Source organism: Cetorhinus maximus, chromosome 12 (assembly GCF_964194155.1).
Source record: "Cetorhinus maximus chromosome 12, sCetMax3.hap1.1, whole genome shotgun sequence".
NCBI lineage: Eukaryota > Metazoa > Chordata > Chondrichthyes > Lamniformes > Cetorhinidae > Cetorhinus > Cetorhinus maximus.
In genome coordinates this window covers 111,074,281-111,098,121 of record NC_135890.1, presented here as the reverse complement: position 1 = coordinate 111,098,121, position 23,841 = coordinate 111,074,281, and the positions used below count along the sequence as shown (strand labels likewise).

The window sequence follows — 23,841 nt, the reverse complement described above, 5'->3', positions numbered from 1 at the left end:
ATTTAGAAAAGGACTTTGGACTTGTAACAGGTCATGTGATGAGACAGCCATGTTTGTTGCCTGTTTTAAAATAGCAAGCTGTTCTTCAGACAGATTCCACCAAAAGCCACTGACCAGCTGCAAGACATCCAAGGTAATAAACAGCAATACCTTGAAGGTGGGAGATTCATAACAACCTTTATCCAACCTGTTCCAACTTCAAGTTCACCTGAGAATCAGCCTCCTGGAAATTCAACCACATGAAACCTTACAGCTTACTGAGAATCCCTTCTCTTACAAGACCTCCACTTCAACTAAAGCATCACTATCAGCTAAGAAACTATAAGCTTACCATGAAAGAGACTTAGATAATCATAAAAACATAGAAAATAGGAGCAGGAGTAGGTCATTCAGCCCCTCGAGCCTACTCCGCCATTCAGTATGATCATGGCTGATCCTCTATCTCAACGCCATACTCCCACTCTCTCCCCATACCCCTTGACACCTTTAGAGTCCAGAAATCTATTTCCTTCTTAAATATATTCAGTGACTTGGCCTCCACAGCCTTCTGTGATAGAGAATTCCATAGGTTCACCACCCTCTGAGTGAAGAGGTTTCTCCTCACCTCAGCCCTAAATGGTCTACCCCATATCCTGAGACTGTGACCCTTTGTTCTAGACCTCTTGTTCTAGATCATAAATTGTAATTGTATTGTTTTCTCCTCATCTGTTTCTAATCTTTGTGTGGGTGAGTTGAGTGAGTGAGATGTCATGTTTAAACCTCTGGTTTAAATGTGCGATAATAAATAACTGTTTTTATTTTTAAATTCACAAAAAGCTAGCTACTGTGATTATTTAAATTGTGACAACCACCCTGAGGCTAAGAAAACACATACCCCTCACACACAAAACACACTGATCACAGGCAGTAAGAAAATGCATAAATTCTGCCCTTGATATATGGGAGTGAAGTCGCAAATGGGGAGGAAACAAATTTAACTGTATTGCATTCTCACCTTATCCATAGATGAAGAAGATGAAGATAGAGTACAACCCTTATGCCAAAGGCGCTCTACCACGAAGCAGAAGGCAGAACAATACATCACAAAGGTCAGTGGTTATAAATTACTAAGATTCTCAGATAGATAGCAAATATTACAATCAGCAAGTCTTTGCTATGCTTATACGTGTAATCTGTTGTAATTATTTCAACCGATTGTAGAAGGGGCGGCTGTTATAATGATATCTGTCTGTGGTGATGATGGGTATATCAGTGTGGTGAAACACTGGGAATTCATTAGAAAATACAAAAAATTGGATTTTTTTTAGAATTGTTACTTCTTTTCACTCAGTGTGGACTTAAGAAAGAAATGATTCCTAGAAGAGTGCTTCTTTGAAATACGTAAGATACTAAAAAGGCTTCAACAGGTTGCAATGTGTCAGGTGCAGTCAAGAAATAGAAAATGAAACAGACCTGCAAGCTTTGATCTATAGTGACACTCATTTTGATGTATATTGCACTCAAATGGAACCACATCTCTGTTTTTAAGTGGGTTTACAACCTTTATCACATGTTTTGATCACACACATTTCCTTCATGTTGAAACTCTGGATTGTGAGGTAATTTGGTGTTACTAGCAAGTTAGAGTGTTTCTCTACTCAATTAAAGTGCTTTTGAACTTGGCAAGTGGAATTTTCCACCCATTTTTAAAAATGGGTTTGAATCTGGTCCAGGCTGATTAGATGGAAATTCTTTGCTCCCTTCTGATTTAGCTAAGGGCCCTGAGTAAAATTAGTTTGAAAAATTTCAAGCCAACTTCTGGATATGGAGATATCCCGAACAAAAACATATCCACAGTCTGCCATTAATTAGACCAAGAACTCTTTAGTCTTTAAGACTAAATAATAGCTGGTGTGGGAAATCAGAATTAGGCCTCATTATAAATGACTGAATTGTAAATATTCCTAATTTCTTTAGTCAAGTTATGGACTGGGACTTGAACCCACAATTTTCTGATTCCAATGCAAAATTGTTACGCCAAGGCATTTTCTTTTTAAGATCACCATATAATTTAGTACTTCATGTTACTTCTAAATTTATTAGATTTATGAAAGTTGTTCATTACAAACTCTTTCTCTTCCAATTCCTCAGAGTGTCTGGGTCATCCAGATCCTTTCTCTTTTCAGATTAATGTCTGATGTCCAGTCTCTGATGATGCAGCAGGTTTATAAAAGGTTGATGGAGTGATCCAAAATATTGATGATTGTCAGATCAATATTATTCTTTTCTCTGAGCCTATGCTGCTATTGATTTTTTCCATGTTCCCTGCTTATGTTGTGCCACACTTTGCACAATTGGTGCATTTAATGTGCTAAAAAAAAGGCAACAGTGAGAGCTAGTGTCCTTTTTTATTGGCCTGTATAGACTGTACTTGTAATCTCATTAAGCCTGTGTTTTTCCCTCTTTTGCTCTGTGAGAAGTTATTTTGATACCCTGAGTCTGTATTAATGACTATTAAAATAAGAATACATAACCCAATGGACGTCACATTTAGGCACCACTTGAGGGTCAGCATTTTCTGCTCTCACTTAAATCTGTTCAAATCAAAGTAAATCTCTGGCCACGGGGGAGGTGCCAGAGGACTGGAGAACAGCTAATGTGGTTCCACTATTTAAGAAGGGTTGTAGAGATAAGCCAGGGAACTACAGGCCAGTGAGTCTCACGTCAGTGGTAGGGAAACTATTGGAGAAAATTCTGAAGGAGAGAATCTATCTCCACTTGGAAAGGCAAGGTTTGATCAGGGATAGTCAGCATGGCTTTGTCAGAGGGAGGTCATGCCTAACAAATTTGATTGAATTTTTTGAGGAGGTGACCAGTTGTGTAGATGAGGGTAGTGCAGTTGATGTAGTTTATATTGATTTCAGCAAAGCCTTTGACAAGGTCCCACATGGGAGACTTATAAAAAAGGCAAATGCACATAGGATACAGGGTAATTTGATAAGGTGGATTCAAAATTGGCTTAGTTGTAGGAGACAGAGGGTGATGACAGAAGGATGCTTTAGTGACTGGAAGCCAGTGTCCAGTGGCATACCACAGGGATCTGTATTGGGTCCCCTATTATTTGTCATTTATATAAGCAACATAGATGACTATGTGGGGGTAGGATTAGTAAGTTTGCAGATGACACAAAGATTGGCCAGGTGGTTAACAGTGAGGTTGTGAGGTTGAGTGTCTCGGGCTACAGGAAGATATAGACGGGATGGTCAAATGGGCAGACAAGTGGCAGATGGAATTTAACCCTGAAAAGTGTGAGGTGATAGGATTTGGAAGGAGTAATTTGACAAGGAAGTATTCAATGAACGGCATGACACTAGGAAGTTCTGAGGAACAAAGGGACCTTGGCGTGTGTGTCCATAGATCTCTGAAGGCGGAAGGGCATGTTAGTGGGGTGATGAAAAAGGCATATGGGACAATTGCCTTTATCAATCGAGGCATAGATTACAAAAGTAGGGAGATCATGTTGGAGTTGTATAGAACCTTGGTGAGGCCACAGCTGGAGTACTGTGTGCAGTTCTGGTCACCACATTATAGGAAGGATGTGATTGCACTGGAGGGGGTGCAGAGGAGATTCACCAGGATGTTGCCTGGGATGAAACATTTAAGTTATGAAGAAAGGTTGGATAGACTTGGGTTGTTTTCATTGGAGCAGAGAAGACTGAGGGGCGACCTGATCAAGGTGTACAAGATTATGAGGGGCATGGACAGGGTGGATAGGGAGCAGTTGTTCCCCTTAGTTGAAGGGTCAGTCACAATGGGACAAGGTGAGGGGCAGGAGGTTTAGGGGGGATGTGAGGGAAAAACTTTTTTACCCAGAGGGTGGTGATGGTCTGGAGTACACTGCTTGGGAGGGTGGTGGAGGTGGGTTGCCTCACATCCTTTAAAAAGTACTTGGATGAGCACTTGGCACGTCATAACATTCAAGGCTATAGGCCAAGTGCTGGTAAATGGGATCAGGTAGGTAGGTCAGGTGTTTATCACATGTCGGTGCAGGCTCGATGGGCTGAAGGGCCTCTTCTGCACTGTGTGATTCTGTGATTCTGTGATAAATTAGAAGAAAGATGGGCCAGAAAAGCAAACTAATCAAGATGGAACAAAGATCCAAAAAGGCTTCTTAACAAAAGTTTGGTGCCCAGGCCTAGCCAATAAAAGCAATACCTGGTGTAGAACAAAGCCATAAAACTCAATTGAAGGTCTGTGCTGAGTTAACTGATCTTTGTTGAATGGCATTGGTGCTACAATTGGCCTTGGGAGCCTGGGCTGAAGAGAAAAAGCAATTTTACCCCTGATTATTATTATCGAGAAGCTACTTCTATAAAATATGCATGTGCAGATGTTGGGTGACAATGGAACTGAATTTGGTTTTGGTAGTCATCACTGTTGAACACGCTGCCTGGGCTCACATATTGGAGAGGAACGAGGGATGGCTAGCTTCTGTGCAACAAAAGCAGCAGGATCTAATGCCTTCAAGGAATTAGGAGAGTAAAAAAATATGTTTTGGCATAACACTCCTGCACTAGAGTCAGAAAATTGTGGGTACAAGTCCCACTCCCCATCTTTACCAAAGGATCTAGGCCCACACTTCAGTGCAGAGCTAAAGAAGACATTAAAGTGAGACCCCATCTACCTGTAGTTCAAATAGACATTAAAGACTTCAAGGCACTATCGCAGGGGGTGTCCAAGAGGCAATCCTTGAACTCTAGACCAGATGCAGCCTTTGAAATCTTTTGATCCAGCCAGTTCCTGGCTTCTTTGCATTGATCTGAAAATCCAATTTCAGTTCTTTAAAGTTCCTCAGTCTGAAATACTCTAAAAGGCATCTCTCTGACAACCCAAAATCCACTAAACAGGACAACCTTTCTTAGTGCTCCAAACCTGGGAACTTAAAAGAAAGAATGTGGAAGTCTTGCTTTGTGTGCATAGGGGCCCCACTCCTGGAGGTCTCACTTTTTGGGTGGAACTTAATGAGGGCAGTGGAGGGGCCGATGTCCACTACCAAAACTGGCGGCACCCCTGCCAACCTGATCTCCATGAGTCCCAAGGAAATGAAGTCCCTAATTGACAGCGGGAACCCTGGCACCAGGTCTCCTGACTCTGCAGGGACATTTAATTGCTGCATTTTCCAAAGCAGGACAGAAATCCCACCCCTGAGAATAAGCTTGAATCAGAGGACGGCAGCATCACCGGGCCTTCACCAGGGTTTATTGTTATATCCCTGGAGAAAGATAAGTGAAGGTGGGTGAGAACAAGAGAAAATCCAGCCATCACCCCTTGATGTTCAATGGCATTACCATCACTGAATGCCCCCCAATAAGTTCTCCCTTTTGTGATCATGTTTTTGTGTAGAAGACCTTCACATTATGGCAAAATCATATGCACTCTCCCAACCCACTCACTGGTTGGCCCTTGTGTATCTGGCACTTCAAACTTCAACTTCAAAATGTTGGGCATTCTATTGGAAGAAGAGCAGGGAGTTCTACTGGTGTCCTGGCCAAAACATTTCTCCCTCAAACAGCATGACAAAAGTGATCATCCATGTTGATTACTATATGCAAGTTGTGCTGTGTGATTAGGTGCAAGTCTTTCAGACAAGGTAGAACCATACCAGCTCTATACTCTTTTTTTCCCAGTGAAACCAGAAACTAATTACAGAGGTATGGGGGAAACTTGACACACTGTTTTGCTCTACTCGGAAGCTATCCTTATTTAAATTCAGAAGCAAAGTCTACAGTATCCCTTCAATGTTATCTTGACTTGGTATCACAATGAACCATGAAAACCAAACTTCATGTTTTGAAGTGCAGGCTGGGGTTATGGTTTCACAGATGCATCTTGAGGCTTGTCTATCTATGTTACATTAACATCATTATCAGCACTCACCGCTACATAATTTTGATCCTGCTTTTGTAAGAAGGTCCTGCTAAGTCAGTACTGCATTTCAGCAGATTCTGATCTTAATGTGTTACCTCAATGCTATTATCTGACTCTATCGTTATCATATATTGGACAGACTGTATAGTTATGTTACATTAGCTCAGTTACTGCATCTGAAAGAAATTAAACCTGAAATTTAAATTGTCCAAAGTATTTGATAAGAATTTACAGAATTTCATATAAATGTGCCGAAAGTATCTCATTTTCACTCTTGATTCATACAGTCAATGAGTTGGATGGCTAGGGCATTGGGAAGTGAAACTGCTTTTTGCATGAAAAGCGTCAGAGTCAAAATTCTGTTTCAAAATGCTTCAAGACTATACATTTCGCTTATACACAGTTTATCAATTCCTGTGCAGCAGCACTATCAATTTCGACAGTGATAATGTGTTTTTTGCTGCAAAAATAAAGACAGGAAATCTGCATTAAGTGCTCATAGCAACCATGGGAAAAATTCTCTCCCTGTCGGAGGGGAAGAGCAGGAGTGGGCGAGCTCCCAATCGGCACCCCCGGTCAGGGGCACGCCGCCATTTTACATGGGTGGGCCAATTAAGGCCCGCCCTGTGTGACATCCGCCAGGAAGTGCTGTGCGCTCCCTGTGCAGGTGGGGCGGATTCCCTCAGTCGGAGTGCGCTCTTTCACGCATGTGCGCAAAAGAGCGCACAGATCTCCCTGAGGATAAGTGCTGCCTCAGGGAGATCGGTTCCGTTTTGAAACTTTTAATAAAGGAGTTTAAAAATTTTTCCTGCCATGTCTCCTCATGTGACACTGTCACATGAGTTGGGACATGTCCATAACTTTTATTGCAACCTTTCATTAAAATTTAAAAACCCTCATGAAGCCTCATCCCACCAGTGGATGAGGTTTCATGTTTTTTCACAAGCCCGCCTGGGCTCCTTCCTTAAGGTTGGATGGGCAGGTCCATTAATGAGCTGAATTGGTTTCTTAATGGCCTTATTAGGCCGTTGAAGCGTAGTCACTTTAAGTGTTGTAATGTAGGAAATATCAATATACATCCAATCATTCTAGCCTGGAAGAAAACCGGCACTGCTCCACTGGTTTAAGTGTAAGCTCCTCACAATCTTTTGAGGTGCGGGTAGAGAGAGCAGGGGAGAAGCATTTAAGGAGATGATGGTATTGAAGAAAATAAACCATCTTTATGCGCTGGCATTATTTTGGAATACGGGTGGTTTTGGCAAGTGAGTGAGATCATATAAAATTTGATGTGATCCAGCCAGGTGTGGAGATAGATGTCTAAACCAATAGCAAAATAAGTAGTAAAACATCTCAAGGCACTTCACAGGAGCGTACTCAGTCAAAAATTAACACCAAGCCAAAGAAGGAGACATTAGGATTGGTACCAAAAGCTTGGTCAGAGGTAAGTTTTAAGGAGTGTCCCAAAAGGAGGAGAGAGTAGGAAAGAAGAGAATTTAAGGAGAGAATTCTAGTTCTTAGGCTCTAGATAGCCAAAGGCATGATCGCCATTGCAGGGCTGAAAATATTTAGGAATGCACAAGAGGCCAGAATTAGAGGAATATAGAGTCTTTCAGGGGTTGCAGGAGGTAACGGAGATAAGACGGTGAGAGAATTGAATACAAGGATGAGAAATTTAAATTTGAAGTTTTAGTGGACTGAAAGGCCAACATAGGTCAGCAAACATAGGGGTGAACAGGATTTTCAGAGGTAGGATATGGGCAGTAGAGGTTTGGATGAGGTCAAGTCTATGGAGGGTGAAAGATGGGAGTTCATATAATAGTGCACCAGACACACATACGGAAGTGAAAATTATTGCTGTCTCAGGGGCAATAACCAGGATGTGTGAGAGTAAAATTTTGCTGGAGACAAGGGAATCAAAAGTAGAGGTGTGTGAGTGGTGAGGAAAATAGACAGCTACAAAAATACTAGGGTAAGTGGAGGGCCAGGGGCTAGCAGATAGGAAATTGAAAGTGCAGTTATAAGTGACAAGTGGGAAGAGTTTTTTTTTCAGATAAGTATACAGAAGGAAGTACAGTTAGACAAGGAAAGGGTATTGATGGTGAGAGATGCAAGGAAATGATTGAAGGTGGTCTTGTTATTGACAGAGAGCATGGGATTAGTGATGCCACAGGAAATGGTGAGGTTGAGGGGGTGCTTGTGAACATGAGCAGGTGAGGTATGGAGAGGACAGGAGTACACTGATTGCAGAAAGAGCAAAAGGAGCTGAGGCAGAAATTGAAATCACCAAAGATGAGGAATTATTCTGTCCAGAGGCTGAGGGAGGATGTCTCAGCAAGAAACTTGGAGTGGCACCTGGGTAGGGTGGTAAACAAGGATTTTAGAGGGGTAACAAGAGTGGAATATGATGGGGTGCTTGAAGGATCAGGTACTAGAGGAATAAGGGAAAAGACCAAGGTGCAACTTGGTGATAAGGGCCACACCACCACTGTAGCAGTTTGAGCAGGGCAGGTGAAAAATATAGCTAGGCAGGGAGGCTTTGGTAAGGAGCAAGGTATTTTTATATTGGTACAAAAGACACTATGGGTAGCACTGAAGCAGATATCTGTGACATCCAAGCACCATTCTGGTTTTGTCAGCGTGCCGTTGGTCATCATCAGGCCAATAAAAAGGAGGCACTTTTTTATGTGGCAATAAAAAACTCATCTTGGATCTTGGGAAATATTTGGTCCCAAACACAGCAGGAGGCATGACATATGTCTTCTTTACATTGTTAGTGTGCTGATGGTGATGGAAATAACATACATCTTCTGCTGATATATCAATATACAAATACCTCATAATTGAGATTGCATTTTAAAAGAATTTCAAAGATTTATAGCTTATGAATTACTGTTACAATATCAATGGGTACATTTAATGTACACAGATGACATTCCTCTGGTTAATGTCTGCTAGCACAGCAGAAAATTAGGTTAATAACTACAGTTAAAATAGCAGATAAAAGAATATTCTGCAAATGTATAAAAAAGTAATCTGCTAATACTGCTAAGTGTAATTTCTAGCTTCAAATCAACATTCCTGTGTTTCTTTGCTTACTGATTTAAAGAAACTCATTTAAACCATGATGAAACTATTCAGGAAACTGGTTTGTTGGAGCCACTGCTGAGTGCAACATTGCAGGGTGCTGAAATAACATCAGTATTTATTAATCTAGGCTACTTTGATTTCATCCACAAATGTTAATTCAGCTCCCTTGTAGTATCGGGTTCAATTACCGTTTCAAGCCAGATTCCCCTGATATCTTCAGCAATCACTGACTAAACAGTTGCAAGGGGGAGTATTCTGGCCTACCTGTTGCTTAGTACCTTGGAGGGTTTTTGGATTTTGGAAATGCAATCTTTACTAAGTGAACTACCTGGCTTGCCATAGTCATGTGACTCTGCCATGAGGCAAGCTGACTGTTGGCTGTCTTTTGTCTTCAGTTCAATAAAACCTCTCACTGAGAACACACTGAAGAAGTGCAGCTGTCCTTATACATGAAACATGGTATCAGAGATTGAAGAAAAAATAGGTTTTTGAACCCTGGAAATGGTGCATAGGAGACAAAGCACAGAACGGCACACAGGAATGTTCAAATCTGAAAAAAGAAGCTGCTAAAAAAGGAGTTCAGGAAAAGCACAGAGTTGCAGAAAAAGGACAAAAGGCAAGCAAACATACATCAAAGGTTGCAAGTAAGTACAGAGTAAATATGGCCAATTTTGGAAGCTTTCCAAACACAGTTCCAGTCGAAATGAATGGTGATACATGGTAAAATTGGCAGTTTTTCCACTTACAATGGCAAAACTGTGAGATTGCAACAGATTTAATTAAAAAGCTGGAACCAATAAGAGTAGCCACACTCCTAACACTGCTGGGAAGGGACTGCTACAAAGTATATATCACCCAAAATCTAACCAACGAACAAAGAAAAAAGACAACGGAGATTTTGAAAGCCTTGAAAGAACACTTTGAACCCTGAGTGAATGTTACGTCTGAACGCTATGTATTCAACACTAGAGCACAAGGTGCACATGAAACCATTGAACAATACGTGACTGCAGGAACACAGTTTGCAAAATCATGTGAATTTGGACACCTAAAAGATTACCTGATTAAAGATAGGTTAGTCTTAGGCATGCGAGACCCCTTGGTGGTAGCAAGTCTGCGGAAAGATGAGAAACTGACACTAAAGAAAGCGATAGACATGGGTCAAAATGTGGAAGATTTGAAATGTCAGCTAGAGCTGAAAAAAGAAGCTGCTAAAAAAGGAGTTCAGGAAAAGCACAGAGCTGCAGAACAAGGACAAAAGGCAAGCAAATATATATCAAAGGCTGCAAGTAATGGCAGAGCAGACCAGGAGACACATTATGCAATCACAGACAAAGGGCAGGATGCAAATACTGCAGAGGACAGCATGCACAGGAAAGGAAGGATTGCCCAACATGGGAAAAGCAGCATTTTATGCAAGAAGCATAATCATTTCACACACAAGTGTTTGGCTAGAAGGAAAACAAGCCTATACAGATGGCCACGGGAGAGATATCAGCTGAAGAGTCTGATGAAGAACTATATACGATACAACGGGTTGGTTCAGTCAAGTCTATTGGAGACAAATAGTTTGTGACTGTTACAATGATCACAGCAGAGGGAGAGTATCAAGCGAACAAGAAATGCCAAATAGATACTGGTCATACAACATAATGACCTTTACAGACCTGTGTGAAGTGGCTCAACATGGCGATCTGAAAATGAAACCCTCAAAAGTTAGATTGAGGCTATGTGATGGCACAATACTGATACTGAGAGCACAAGTTAGTCTGAGTGCCCAATGCAATGGCAAAAAGGAAGACCTAGAGTTCCAGATAATAGTTGGGACACAGCGGCCACTTATTTCAGCTGAAGCAAGTCTAAAGCTTGGACTGGTAACCCTGAACATGCCAATAAAGGTTTACAATGTGTCACAGCACACAAAACTATTGACAGCAGAACCGATCCTAGAGGAGTAAAAGGATGTGTTCACAGGGTTGGGATGCCTACCAGGAGAATATCATCTAGAAGTAGATGAGAGTGTAAGAACAATTCAGCACCTGCCAAGAAGAGTGCCAGCTGCCCTCAAGTCAAGCCTAAAAGACAAAATAGAAGAACTGGAGAAGAGGGGAATAATCACAAAAGTGACAACTCCCATAGACTGGATTAGCAGCATGGTAGCAGTGAAACAAACTGGAAAGCTGCAAGTATGCTTAGACCCAAAGGATCTAAATAAAGCGCTGAAGAGATCTCACTGCCCCATGCCAACCATTGAAGGAATTTGGGATCAAAGGAAATGCCAAACAATTATAGGCCAGTTAGTCTTACATCGGTGGTGAGCAAATTAGTAGAATCAGTCCTGAGAGGTAGGATTAACTGTCATGTGGAAAGGCATGGACTAGTCAGGGATGGTCAGCATGGATTTGTTAAAGGAAGGTCTTGCCTCACAAATTTGATTGAATTCTTTGAGGAAGTGACAAGAAGGGTTGATGAAGGTAGTGTAGTGGATGTTGTATACATGGATTTTAGCAAGGCATTTGACAAGGTCCCACATGGCAGATTGGTCAGGAAAATAAAAGCCCATGGGATTCAGGGTAATGTGGTAAACTGGATAAAAAGCTGGCTTTGTAACAGGAAACAAAGGGTAATGGTCGATGGATGCCCTTGCGAATGGAAAGTTGTCTCAAGTGGTGTTCCACAGGGCTCGGTGTTGGGAGCCTTGCTGTTTGTTTTATATATTAACGATTTGGATGTGAGCGTGGGGGGCATGATTGGGAAATTTGCAGATGACACAAAGATTGGCCAAGTAGTGGATTGTGTTGAGGATAGCCATAATCTCCAAAACGATATAGATGGGTTGGTGGAGTGGGCGGTAAAGTGGCAGATGGATTTTAACATAGAGAAGTGTGAGGTCATACATTTAAGGAGGTCAAACAGTTACATGGATTACACAATAAATGGGAATATAGATGAAGTGAAGTACAAGTACACAGGTCCCTGAAGGCAGCAGTTCAAGTAGACAAAGTTGTAAAGAAGGCATATGGAATGCCCTCCTTCATTGGCAGAGGTATAGAATATAAAAGTAAAGATATAATGTTGGAATTGTATAAAACACTGGCGAGGCCACAACTGGAGTATTGTGTGCAGTTCTGGTCAGCACATTACAGGAAGGCTGTAATAGCTCTGGAGAGAGTGCAGAGGAGGTTTACAAGAATGTTGCCAGGGTTAGAAAAGTGTAGCTATGAGGAGAGACTGGATAAGTTGGGGTTATTTTCCTTAGAACAAAGAAGGCTGAGAGGTGACTTGATTGAGGTGTACAAAATTATGAGGGGAAAAGATAGAGTGGACAGGATAAAATTGTTTCCCTTTGCCCGGATCCTGATGAGGTGAGAAATGTAGCAGCGATGCAGTGACCAACAGATGTGAAAGCGGTGCAACAATTTGTTGGATTTGTGAACGATTTAGCAAAATTTTTGCTTGATTTGTCAGCAGGATGTGAACCATTACTCAAGACCATTGCGTAAAATCAAACATTGAGTGATGACAATGTCAATGCTGAAGTACTATGATGTCAATGAAGAAGTCACGTTGCAGTGTGACGCCAGCGAGATGGCTCTGGAAACAACTCTGATGCAGCAAGGGCAACCAGTCGCATTTGCAACTAGGGCACTAACGCAAACTAAACAATGCTATGCTCAGATTGAGAAAGAGTGCCTGGAACAAAAACTCAGCAGGTCCGACAGCATCTGTGGGGAGAAAGACAGAGTTAACGTTTCGAGTCCGTATGAATCTTCTTCAGAACTAAAGAGAAGTAGAAATGTGGTGAAATGTGGAACATTGCAGCAAGCCAAGGACGAACATGTGGGCATGAGAACAGGGTGGTGCATTGAAATGGCAAGCGACAGGGAGGCTGGGTCATGCTTGTGGGCAGATCGAAGGTGTTCCGCAACGCGGTCACCCAGTCTGAGACCAAACACAGACTATGCTGCAATGTTCCAGTGAAGCTCAACACAAACTAGAGGAACAGCACCTCATCTTCCAATTAGGCACTTTACAGCCTTCCGGACTTAACATTGAGTTCAACAACTTCAGATCATGAAATCTCTCCTTCCTCACCCCTTTTTGATCCCCCTTTTCAATATTTATTTTTTAATTTTTATATACTTTTTTCCCACCTATTTCTATTATTATTTTTTAAATGTATTTCCATTCATTGTTTTATCCCCACCTTTTAGCCTATTTCGATCTTTTTTTCCCACACCGTCCCTTCCCCCCCCCCCACCCCCAACCCCCACTCGGGCCATCTGCCACTTGCTCATGCTGCTTTCTATTCTTAATGTCATCATTAGCACCTCCTTTATCCAGTATCGCCACCATGAACACCCCTTCGACCTTTTGTTTATGACATCTTTTGCAATCTCTCCTTTGCCTCCACCTATCGCTGGCCTTCTATCCAGCTTCACCTGTCCCACCCCCTTTAACAGTATATATTTCACCACATTTCTACTTCTCTTTAATTCTGAAGAGTCATATGGACTCGAAATGTTAACTCTGTCTTTCTCTCCACAGATGCTCAGACCTGCTGAGTTTTTCCAGTAGCTTTTGTTTTTGTTTCAGATTTCCAGCATCCGCAGTATTTTGCTATTACCTTATCAGTGTGCCTGGCTATTGTTTTTGCTTGTGAGCATTTTCATCAGTACCTCCTCCGGAGGTCCCCAGCATCATAGATGCCAGTCTTCAGCCAATTCAATTCATTCCATATGATATCAAGACACTGAAGACACTGGATACTGCAAAGGCTATAGGGCTTGACAATATTTTGGCCATAGTACTGAAGACTGGTTCTCCAGAGCTTTCCATGCCCCTAGTCATTCTGTTCCAGTGCAGCTACAATGCTGGCATCTACCTGGGAAGATGTTGTGGCCATTGGAGGTCAATCATCTCAGTTCCAGAACATCACTGCAGGGGTTCCTCAGGGTAGTGTCCTAGACTCAGCCATCTTCAGCTACTTCATCAATGACCTTCCTTCCATCATAAGGTCAGAAGCGGGAATGTTCGCTGATGATTGCACAATATTCAGCACCATTCGTGACTCCTCAGATACTGAAATAGCCCATGTCCAAATCCAGGCTTGGGCTGACAAGTGGTAAGTAACATTCGTGCCACACAAGTGCCAGGCAATGACCATCTCCAACAAGAGAGAATCTAACCAATGCTCCTTGAAATTTAATGGTATTTCCATCACTGAATCCCCCACTATCAACATCCTGGGGGTTACATTGACCAGAAACTGAACTGGGCTAACCATATAAATACTGTGGCTATAAGAGCAAGTCGGAGGCTAGAAATCCTGCGACGAGTAACTCACCTACTGACTCCCCAAGGTCTGTCCACCATCTACAAGGCACAAGTCAGGGGTGTGATGGAATACTCTCCATTTGCCTGGATGAGTGCAGTGGAGCGTGCAGTGGAGCGTGACACCATCCAGGATGCTCGCTTGACTGGCACTCCATCCACAAACATTCACTCCTTCCACCACCAACAAACAGTGGCAGCAGCGTGTACCATCTGCACCAAGATGCACTGCAGGAATTCACCAAGACTCCTTAGGCAGCACCTTCCAAACTCACAACTGCTACCATCCAGGAAGATAAGGGCAGCAGACACATGGGAACACCACCATCTGGAGGTTCCCCTCCTAGCCACCCAACATTCTGACTTGGAAATATACCGCCGTTACTTCATTGTCACTGGGTCAAAATCCTGGTACTCCCTCCCTAACAGCACTGTGGGTGTACCTACACCACATGGACTACAGCGGTTCAAGAAGGCAGTTCACCGTCACCTTCTCAAGGGCAATTAGGGATGGGCAATAAATGCTGGCCTAGCGAGCGATACTACATCCCATAAATGAATTTTTAAAAAAACCTGCTTAGGAGGACAAAATAACAGCGGAGACCAACCACAAAAAAACTTTTTTCACAAACCGTTACTATCTTCTCCAAAGCGTCTGCAAAGAATGTTACTTCGTTTATAAAGATATCATCTGGACGTGACATACAAGCAAGGGAAACAGATGTATATCGCAGACATGCTGTTGAGAACAGCGCTCACCATGAAGAATGTTGAGGATGCTACAACAGACTTCGAAATATTCCAGATTTGACCTGAAGCAGCAGCTAGACCTGATCTGGGAGTCAACAACCCAGCACAGACGTTGAATCTGACAGACAAGCACCTTGCTCAAATCAAGCAAACTAACCAGCAAGATGCAACTTTACAAGTGCTACAAGAAGCAGTGAAGACAGGATCACCTGAGAGCATCAAGGTCACAAGAGTCTATTGGACATACTGAGATGAATTGACAGCCCAGGGTGGTATCTTGTACAAATGAAATAGAGTCATCATCCCTAAGGAGATGAGAGGAGAGATGCTGAAGCATATCCATGCAAGACACAAAGGAATTGAATCAACTCTGAGTAAGGCAAGAGAAGCGCTCTATTGGCCAAACATGAGCACAGAAATTAAAGACCATATTGACCAGTATGATGTGTGCAACAAGTGCCAAGCTAAACAAGCTAGAGAGCTGTTGATAATGCATGACATCACAGACAGACCATGGATGAAGCTGGGAGTAGACCTTTTCACTATAGCAGGAACTGATTATCTTGATATTGTAGACTACTATTCTGGCTACTGGGAGCTAGACCAGCTGAATTCAATGACGATGAGAGAAATAGTGGAATGCCTGAAAGCCCACTTCAGACAGTATGGCATTCCGGACATTGTGATGAGTGACAATGGCCCTCAGTTCACAAGTGAAGAATTCAGCCGATTCACAAAGGATTGGGAAATTCAGCACAACACATCGTCTCTGCACTATCCCCAGTTAAATGGAAAGGCTGAGGCGGCAGTGAAAATCACCAAAGGACTCACCAAGAAATTGAGCAAGTCTAGCACAAACATTTACAAGGCAATCCTTGAATGGAGAAACACACGGACTGAAGGTGTGGAAAGTAGTCCTGTCCAGAGACTAATGTCTCACCACACACAAAATACACACATTACCAAAAAAGCTACTGAAACCAGAAGTAGTAAGAGACATGAGTGAAAAGTTCAAGGTGAAATGGCAGAAAGCCAAATTTCAGTTTGACAAGACTGCCAAACTACCAAAGCTGACCATTGGAGAGCCAGTCAGGGTGCAAACCTTCAACGCTTTCAACAGAATTCAGCCTATGTGAAAACTTGGCATGTGCATAGAGAAATTGTCACCCTGATTGTGCGCAGTGGAAGTGAATGACCAAGTATGCTGGTGAAACTGCAAGCATATCCGAACAACTAGTGAAACTGTTCCTTCACTGGTCAAGAAGAAGGGATCTCAGCAGCTGTACTGAGTGCAAAACTACCATCAATCCCAGAGGTCCACGAATCCCCAACAACTGCAATGGAACAACAGTTACCAAGGCAACAAGGGCCACAGGAACAACACTCTCTGGACAAGGAACATCACCCAGATGAATAGTCAATGTCAAAACGCACATGTTCCATTAAGAGACCTGCATGGTTTAAAGACTATGGGCAAAAACTTTTATCCCGTGGGCGGGTGCATGCCCAACCCAAACGGGAGTGAAATAATGCGCGATGACGTCAGGCCAGCGTCCCGACGTCATTGCGCACTCTCGCAATCTTTTGGTCGATAGGCACGCACAAGAGGCAACAGCACGCCCGCTGACAATTAAGAGGCCTATTAAGGCCCTTAAGTAATTAATTAAGCTGCATTTTTCGCTGCCCGCTCAACCATTCGGTTGGCAGGTGGACGAATAGGCCTGGCGGCCTTTTAATTTTTTAGTGAAACCTCATCCACGGGCGGGATGAGGTTTCCAACACTTTCTTAAAAGAAAAAATTTTTTAACATCCTTTTTTACATGTCCCTCTTCATATGACTGAGTCACACTTGGGGACATGTTTATCTCAAATTAAAAAGTTTACTTTTGTGTTTAAAATTTGTCAGTTCCCTGAGGCAGCTCTGTGCCTTCAGGGAGCTGTCAGTGCGTGCTCCCCCCCACATGCACACACTTCAGCGCTCGCGCTCCTCCCGCCCCCACCCTGGCAGCACTGAGGATCTTAGCGTGCCTTTCATGCTGGCTGGCCGTTAATTGGCCAGCCAGTGTGAAATCGCAGTTGGAGCCCGATGAGGGGAAAATCCTCCCCTATGTGTGCAATGCATGTGCAGAGATTGACTAGTAGAACAAACAGTTGTTAATGCATGAGAACAATTGGTTTATAGTAGGCAACTTGGTTAACTCACAGTCACACAGGATCGTGCGTGCAAATTGTTTGCTAGAAAAAGATGTTTGTATCTTTTGTTTGCTATGTAAAGGGGTGATGTTTGGGTTTTGGAAATGCAATCTTTGCTAAGTGAACTATCTGGCTTGCCACAGTCATGTGACTCTGCCATGAGTCAAGCTGACTGTAGGCTGCCATTTCTCTTCAGTTCAATAAAGCTTCTCATTGAGGACACACTGAAGAAATACAGATGTCCTTATACATGAAACAGAGGGGATGTCAATCTCCTAGCAGGCACATTTCTTCACCAAATGCCCTTAACATGAGGACTTGGATAAAGCAGTTGGGTGATGAGTGAACCTGGTTTTCAGTTTAGGTTTTGGGTGAAGAGAACATCAAGGTGTAGTGTATCAATACACACTGTCCCAGATAGGTCCTTTCACCATACTAAAGGCAGCTGTCTGTCAAATCTCCAATTAGGAAATTTGACATTTGCACTAACAGCTGCTGGAAGATGCTACCTAGTATGTGAACACACACATATTTGTGGATACTTCGAGTCACAAAAACAAATCAGCTGCTACTCAAGCTCTGAATCGCCAATGGTGGAATCATCTTTTGATGAAGTATATCTACATTGTGATCAGGAGAATAATGGCAATTCCCTCAGACATTTTAGTTGTGCTATCACCATATCATTGAGGATCTGTTCCTAATGCTTGCTTCCTGCTTACTAACAGATCAAATTTGCAACTGTTAGTAATGTAATCACCAACTAATTGGTATTATTTTGTATATGGGGTGGGCTGGTTAAGCACGTTCACTGGTTCAAATTAGTTTCAAGATGGCATGCCTTGCAATGGATGGCTGGAACTAAGTCTTCACTCCTTGCTGGACTTGAATAGTACAATGATGAAGACTCGAAACGTCAACTCTTTTCTTCTCCACCGATGCTGCCAGACCTGCTGAGTTTTTCCAAGTAATTCTGTTTTTGTTTTGAATAGTACAATATCTGAATCAGATGGGCCTACAACACTCCAGGACACAACTGATGATTCATTAACTTGTTTAATTCATCAATGAGACATGAAGGGGTGAAGGAGTAGAACACTTATGGAAAGCTCAAGTTCTTTCCACTCAGCTCCAGTTAACCCTGAAAACCATATCTAATGGGCAGAGGTGTCCTAATTAGACAGGCGGTGAAATGTAGTACTTGGTGCTGATTAGTTACCTGGTTTTAGCTAGTTAAGCTCCAGTCCATTTGGGAGACCCCAGGGCATTGCTCCTGCCAACCTGTCAATAGATATAATATAGATGATAAAGAGTGTGAACTCTAAAAACAAATGGAAACTTTATACTATTGGGGGTAGATTTCTCACTGATTTGGTTTGGAAAATCAAATATAGTTATGGTTTTCTGTGCATGTTTACTCAAAAGAACTGCTATTTAGACAAAAATATTTAAAATATATAAAAAATATATAGTTATTGTAGGCAACTTCAGGACAGGAGGGAGAGAATTGGAGAACATTTTTTTTAATTCCAAAGTATTATAATGATAAGGAAAGACCAGATTTATATGGAATTATATTTTATGTTTAAAACATTTCAAAATGCCTCATATACAGTGAATTACTTTGAAGTCATTCAGTTGTCTCTGGCTATGTGAGCAAATATGACAGCTATTTTGTGCACAGTAAGATTCCACAAACAGCTATTAGGCAAACGTCCAATTAATCTATTTTGATGCTGATGGCTGAGGGAGGGTGGAATGTTAGTCAATGAGAGGTCGTTCCTCTCTTTTTGAATAATGCAACACACTCTAACATCCACCTGAAACAAGCAGCCACATCCCAGTTGAACACCTTATGATGTTTCTGAAGTATCAGTCTTGATTATGTTTTCTAGTCATGAGTTGAGTCTTGAACCAAAATTTCTGATGTGAAAGATGTGAAAGTCATCCCAGCGTAAGCCAATTTGACACTACCATCATAATTTTTTTGTCAGAAATTACTGGAGCAGGGTTAGTTGGACTTTTCTTGCACTCTTCTATTCAAAATGTTTTTGCCTATAAATTGCTGGAAGCGAGATGATAACAGTGCAGCATGGGTAAGAGGGCATCTGGGACCTTGGAAAATTTTGGGACAACAATGTATCTCCTTAACCAATGAAATTTAAAATGAGAAGTTAACAGAGGAAGGACAGAAGAGGAGGGTGGATTCAATGGCAAATAAAAAGAATGAATGAATGATTAGATTAAGGGAGAGAAAGAGAAAATAAGAGAGAAAGAAAAAAAATTAAGTTTAAAATTTGACACCTTTAAAATCTCCAACAATTCACCACCTGAAAGAATGAAACTACACACTTTTAATTGTTCACTTTCTGGGTTAGAAAGGTTGATTGGTAGTCATTTACAATTATATTGTTAAAATATTACACATTATTAATTGCTGGACTTAACTTTCTGTGGTCAGTTTAATGGGCAATTACTGTATGAATGCAATTCTGTGAAATTCACACAGAGGTTAAGAGCGAAACTTTGCAAAGCCAAATTTAGAGGTGTTTCTTCTTCCCCACAAGTTGCTGGCCAATTTTCACAATAACAATATCCATTGGGCATTACTTTTTCAGCAAATTCCAGCCCAACATGTTGATAGATTGATTGCTCACAACAGGTTTAACTGATCTTTTTCACTTTGAAAAATCTACCAAAAAGTTAGCATTTATGATGTTTACTAACCAATCTTGCCAGTGCTTATATTTAGTGAATTAGGCAGGTTTACCCAAGCCGACACAAGCTACATGAGATCCATTCTTTGGAACTGCAGGCGCTTTCATACCCTGAACACCAGTAGAAAAGCAGTTACAGTTTTTGAGATGTAGGAGGTCCACTTTTATGGTTAACTTAATTTGCATATATGATTTGTGTCTAATTAGGTTTGTTAATAGATTATCTGTGAAAGGGTAAAGATGATATGCATGTAGGCGTTATAGTTTGAGCATCACTTAGAAAAGTCCATTTATTTTCTAATTGACCCATGTGAATTGGGTTATATTAGCATAATTAATTATGTGATTCCATAATTGCGTTGAGATTATATCCTGCAGATTTTTCAGCCAATAATGAAACTATGAAGAAAGCTGAAACTGAAAACCTCAATGCCAGTTCTTTGTCCTTTTATATAGCCAACCTTTACTGACCAACAGGTACCCTTTGCCAAGGGCTCAGAACCACATCCTTTATAGGGTAATGCAGAAATCCAACCTGCAACAATGCACATATATATTTGTCTGAAACTAACTCGTGACACCAGCAGGATCATTGCTTTTATCTGCATAACACCGTGTATAAAATACACCCTTTGAAGTTATTTTGTGTTGTACATATTTCCATCTTTGCTGTCATGAGATTTTTTTCCCTCATTATCTCCTTTCCTGAACTGAGGTTAATGATATACAGAATTTACTTTAATCATAGAATAGTCACAGCACACAAAGGGCCAAATGGCCTCTATCTGTGTTGGTTCTATGCAAATCCCACTTCTCTGCCCTATCCCTGTAGCCTTGTAGATTGTTGCTGTTCAGATAATTATTCAATTCCCTTTTAAAGCCATGATTGAATCTCCCTCCACCACATTTTCAGGCAGAGCATTCCAAATCCTAACCATTCATTGTGTAAAGAAATTGTTTCTCATGTCGCCTTTGGTTCTTTTGCCATTCACCTTAAATTGGCAGCCACTAGTTCTTCAATCTTCTACCAATAGGAATAGTTTCTCCTTTTACTCTGTCCAGATTCCTCATAACTTTGAACATCTCTATCAGTGTGATTTGGACAAGCTGAGTGAGTGGGCAAATGCATGGCAGATGCAGTATAATGTAGATAAATGTGAGGTTATCTACTTTGGTAGCAAAACCAGGAAGGCAGATTATTATCTGAATGGCTATAAATTGAGAGAGGGGAATGTGCAACAAGACCTGGGTGTCCTCGTACACCAGTCGCTGAAGGTAAGCATGCAGGTGCAGCAGGTGGTAAAGAAGACAAATGGTATGTTGGCCTTCATAGCAAGTGGATTCGAGTACAGGAGCAGGGATGTCTTGCTGCAATTATACAGGGCTTTGGTGAGACCACACTTGGAAAATTGTGTGCAGTTTTGGTCTCCTTATCTGAGGAAGGATATTCTTGCTATAGAGGGAGTGCAGCAAAGGTTTACCAGACTGATTCCTGGGATGACGGGACTGACATATGAGGAAAGATTGAGTCGGTTAGGATTATATTCGCTGGAGTTCAGAAGAATGAGGGGGGATCTCATAGAGACTTATAAAATTCTAACAGGACTAGACAGAGTAGATGCAGGAAGGATGTTCCCGATGGCGGGGGAGTCCAGAACCAGGGGTCACAGTCTGAGGATACGGAGTAGACCACTTAGGACTGAGATGAGAAGAGATTTCTTCACCCAAAGAGTGGTGAGACTGTGGAATCTGCTACCACAGAAAGTAGTTGAGGCCAAAAAATTGTATGTTTTCAAGAAGGAGTTAGATATTGCTCTTGGGGTGAAAGGGATCAAAGGATATGGGGAAAAAGCGGGAGCAGGCTTTTGAGTTGGATGATCAGCCATGATCATAATGAATGGCGGAGCAGGCTCGAAGGGCCGAATGGCCTACTCCTCCTATTATCTTTGTAAATCTCCTCTCAACCTTCTCTTGTCTAAGGCGAACAACCCCAGCTTCTCCAATCTATCCACATAACTGAAGTCGCTTATCCCTAGAACCATTCTTGTAAATCTTTTTTGCACCCTCTTTAAAGCCTTCACATCTTTCATAAATACAATACTCCAGCTGAGGCTGAATCAGTGTTTTATCCATGCCTCTACTTATAAAGCCCAGGATTCTGTATGCCTTATTAACCATTTTCTCAACCTGCCCTGCCACCTTCAAAAATTTGTGCATGTACAATCCTTGATTCCTTTACTCCTGCACCCCTTTTAGAATTATATCCTTTATTTTATATTGCCTCCTCGTTCTTTCTACCAAAATGCATTAAATGCCAGATGTCTGCCCATTCTACCAGCCTAAGTCCTCTTAAAGTGTATCACTATTCTCCTCACAGTTCACAATACTTCTAAGTTTTGTGACATCTGTAAATTTTGAAATCGTGCCCTGCATATCCAGGTCTAGGTCATTAATATAGATCAAGAAAAGCAGTGGTCCTAGTACCAACCCCTGAGGAACCCCACTATATAGCTTCTTCCAGTCTTAAAAATGACCGTTCATCACTACTCTCAGTTTCCTGTCATTTAGCCAACTTCATATCCATGCTGCCATTCTCCCTTTTATTCCATGCGCATCAAATTTTCTGACAAGCCTGTTATGTGCTACTTTATCAAATGCCTTTTGGAAGTCCATATATACCACATTAACCACATTACTCTCATCAACCCACTTTGTGATCAAAAAACTTAAATCAAGTTAGTTAAACATGACTTGCCTTTAACATATCTGAGCTTCGTTAATTAATACACATTTGTCCAAGTACTGTTAATTTTGTCCCAATTATCATTTCTAAAAGCTTTCCTATTACCTAGGTTAAACTAACTGGCTTGTAGTTGTTGTGTTTACCCTTGGACCCCTTTATGAACAAGGGTTTAAAATTACAATTCTCCAGTCCTTTGGCACCACTGCCGTATCTAAGGAGGCCAGTGCTTCCACAATTTCTATCCTTCCTTACTTCACTATTCTCTAATGCATCTCATCTGGACCTGATGACTAATCAACTTTAACTACAGCCAGCCTTTCTAATACTTCCTCGATCAATTTTTAGTGTATCTATTGTCACAATTACCTACTCTTTCACCGTGACTTTGGTAGCATTTTCTTCCTTGATAAACACAGATGCAAAATACTCATTTAGTAACTCAGCTATGCCCTCTGCCTCCATGATAAATCCTCTTTTTGGCCCCTAATTGACCCTACCCTTCCTTTTACTACCTTTTTACTATTTATTTGCCTATAGAGGACTTTTGTTATATCAGTTGCCAGGTCACTAACATGACTTTGGCATCTCATTACCATAGTCAATCTTTGTGTCAGCAGATTCTTTGACCATGGTGAGGATTACACTTAATATCTACACATACACATGCAGTTTCCAGCATGGCTTATGAAACAGAAAATTAGAACAGGAGCTGTGGTTCATTTTGAGGAGGACCTCTCTTGCATTGTATCTGCATACTTAGCTATATAACACGAGTCAGTTACAATGGCTTTATCATACCCGTCTCTTCTCCAAATGGTGTATTTTAAAATTATATTACTGTACTTTGTGCAGAACTGATGAATGTATTTTTGTATCAAGTAAAAAAGCTTTTAATAGTTTGAGAAGTGAATACACCACCACAGACAATGCTGAGTCATTCAGATCAGGAAGGTCCCACATCTGTGTTGAGTGAGCAGCTGTTCTTTTGTATAACGGTTTTTAAGGTGATATTGGTTCTGGCAGAAATTCTGCCATAGTCAAGTGTCCCATCAATGTGAAAAAAATAGCTGTTTTGTCCATTATAAATTAGTACTTTGAGTGTCAAACTTT

General features: G+C 41.5%; 1 protein-coding gene across 1 annotated transcript in view; it reads left to right on the top strand.

Moving 5' to 3' along the window:
- Positions 1-23,841, top strand: part of fam222aa (family with sequence similarity 222 member Aa) — a 359,807-nt gene that overhangs the window by 42,033 nt on the left and 293,933 nt on the right. Inside the window, exon 5 of the mRNA XM_078554423.1 lies at positions 1,006-1,088. Coding sequence (XP_078410549.1) covers positions 1,006-1,088 — 83 coding nt within the window. The remainder of the gene's footprint in view (positions 1-1,005; positions 1,089-23,841) is intronic.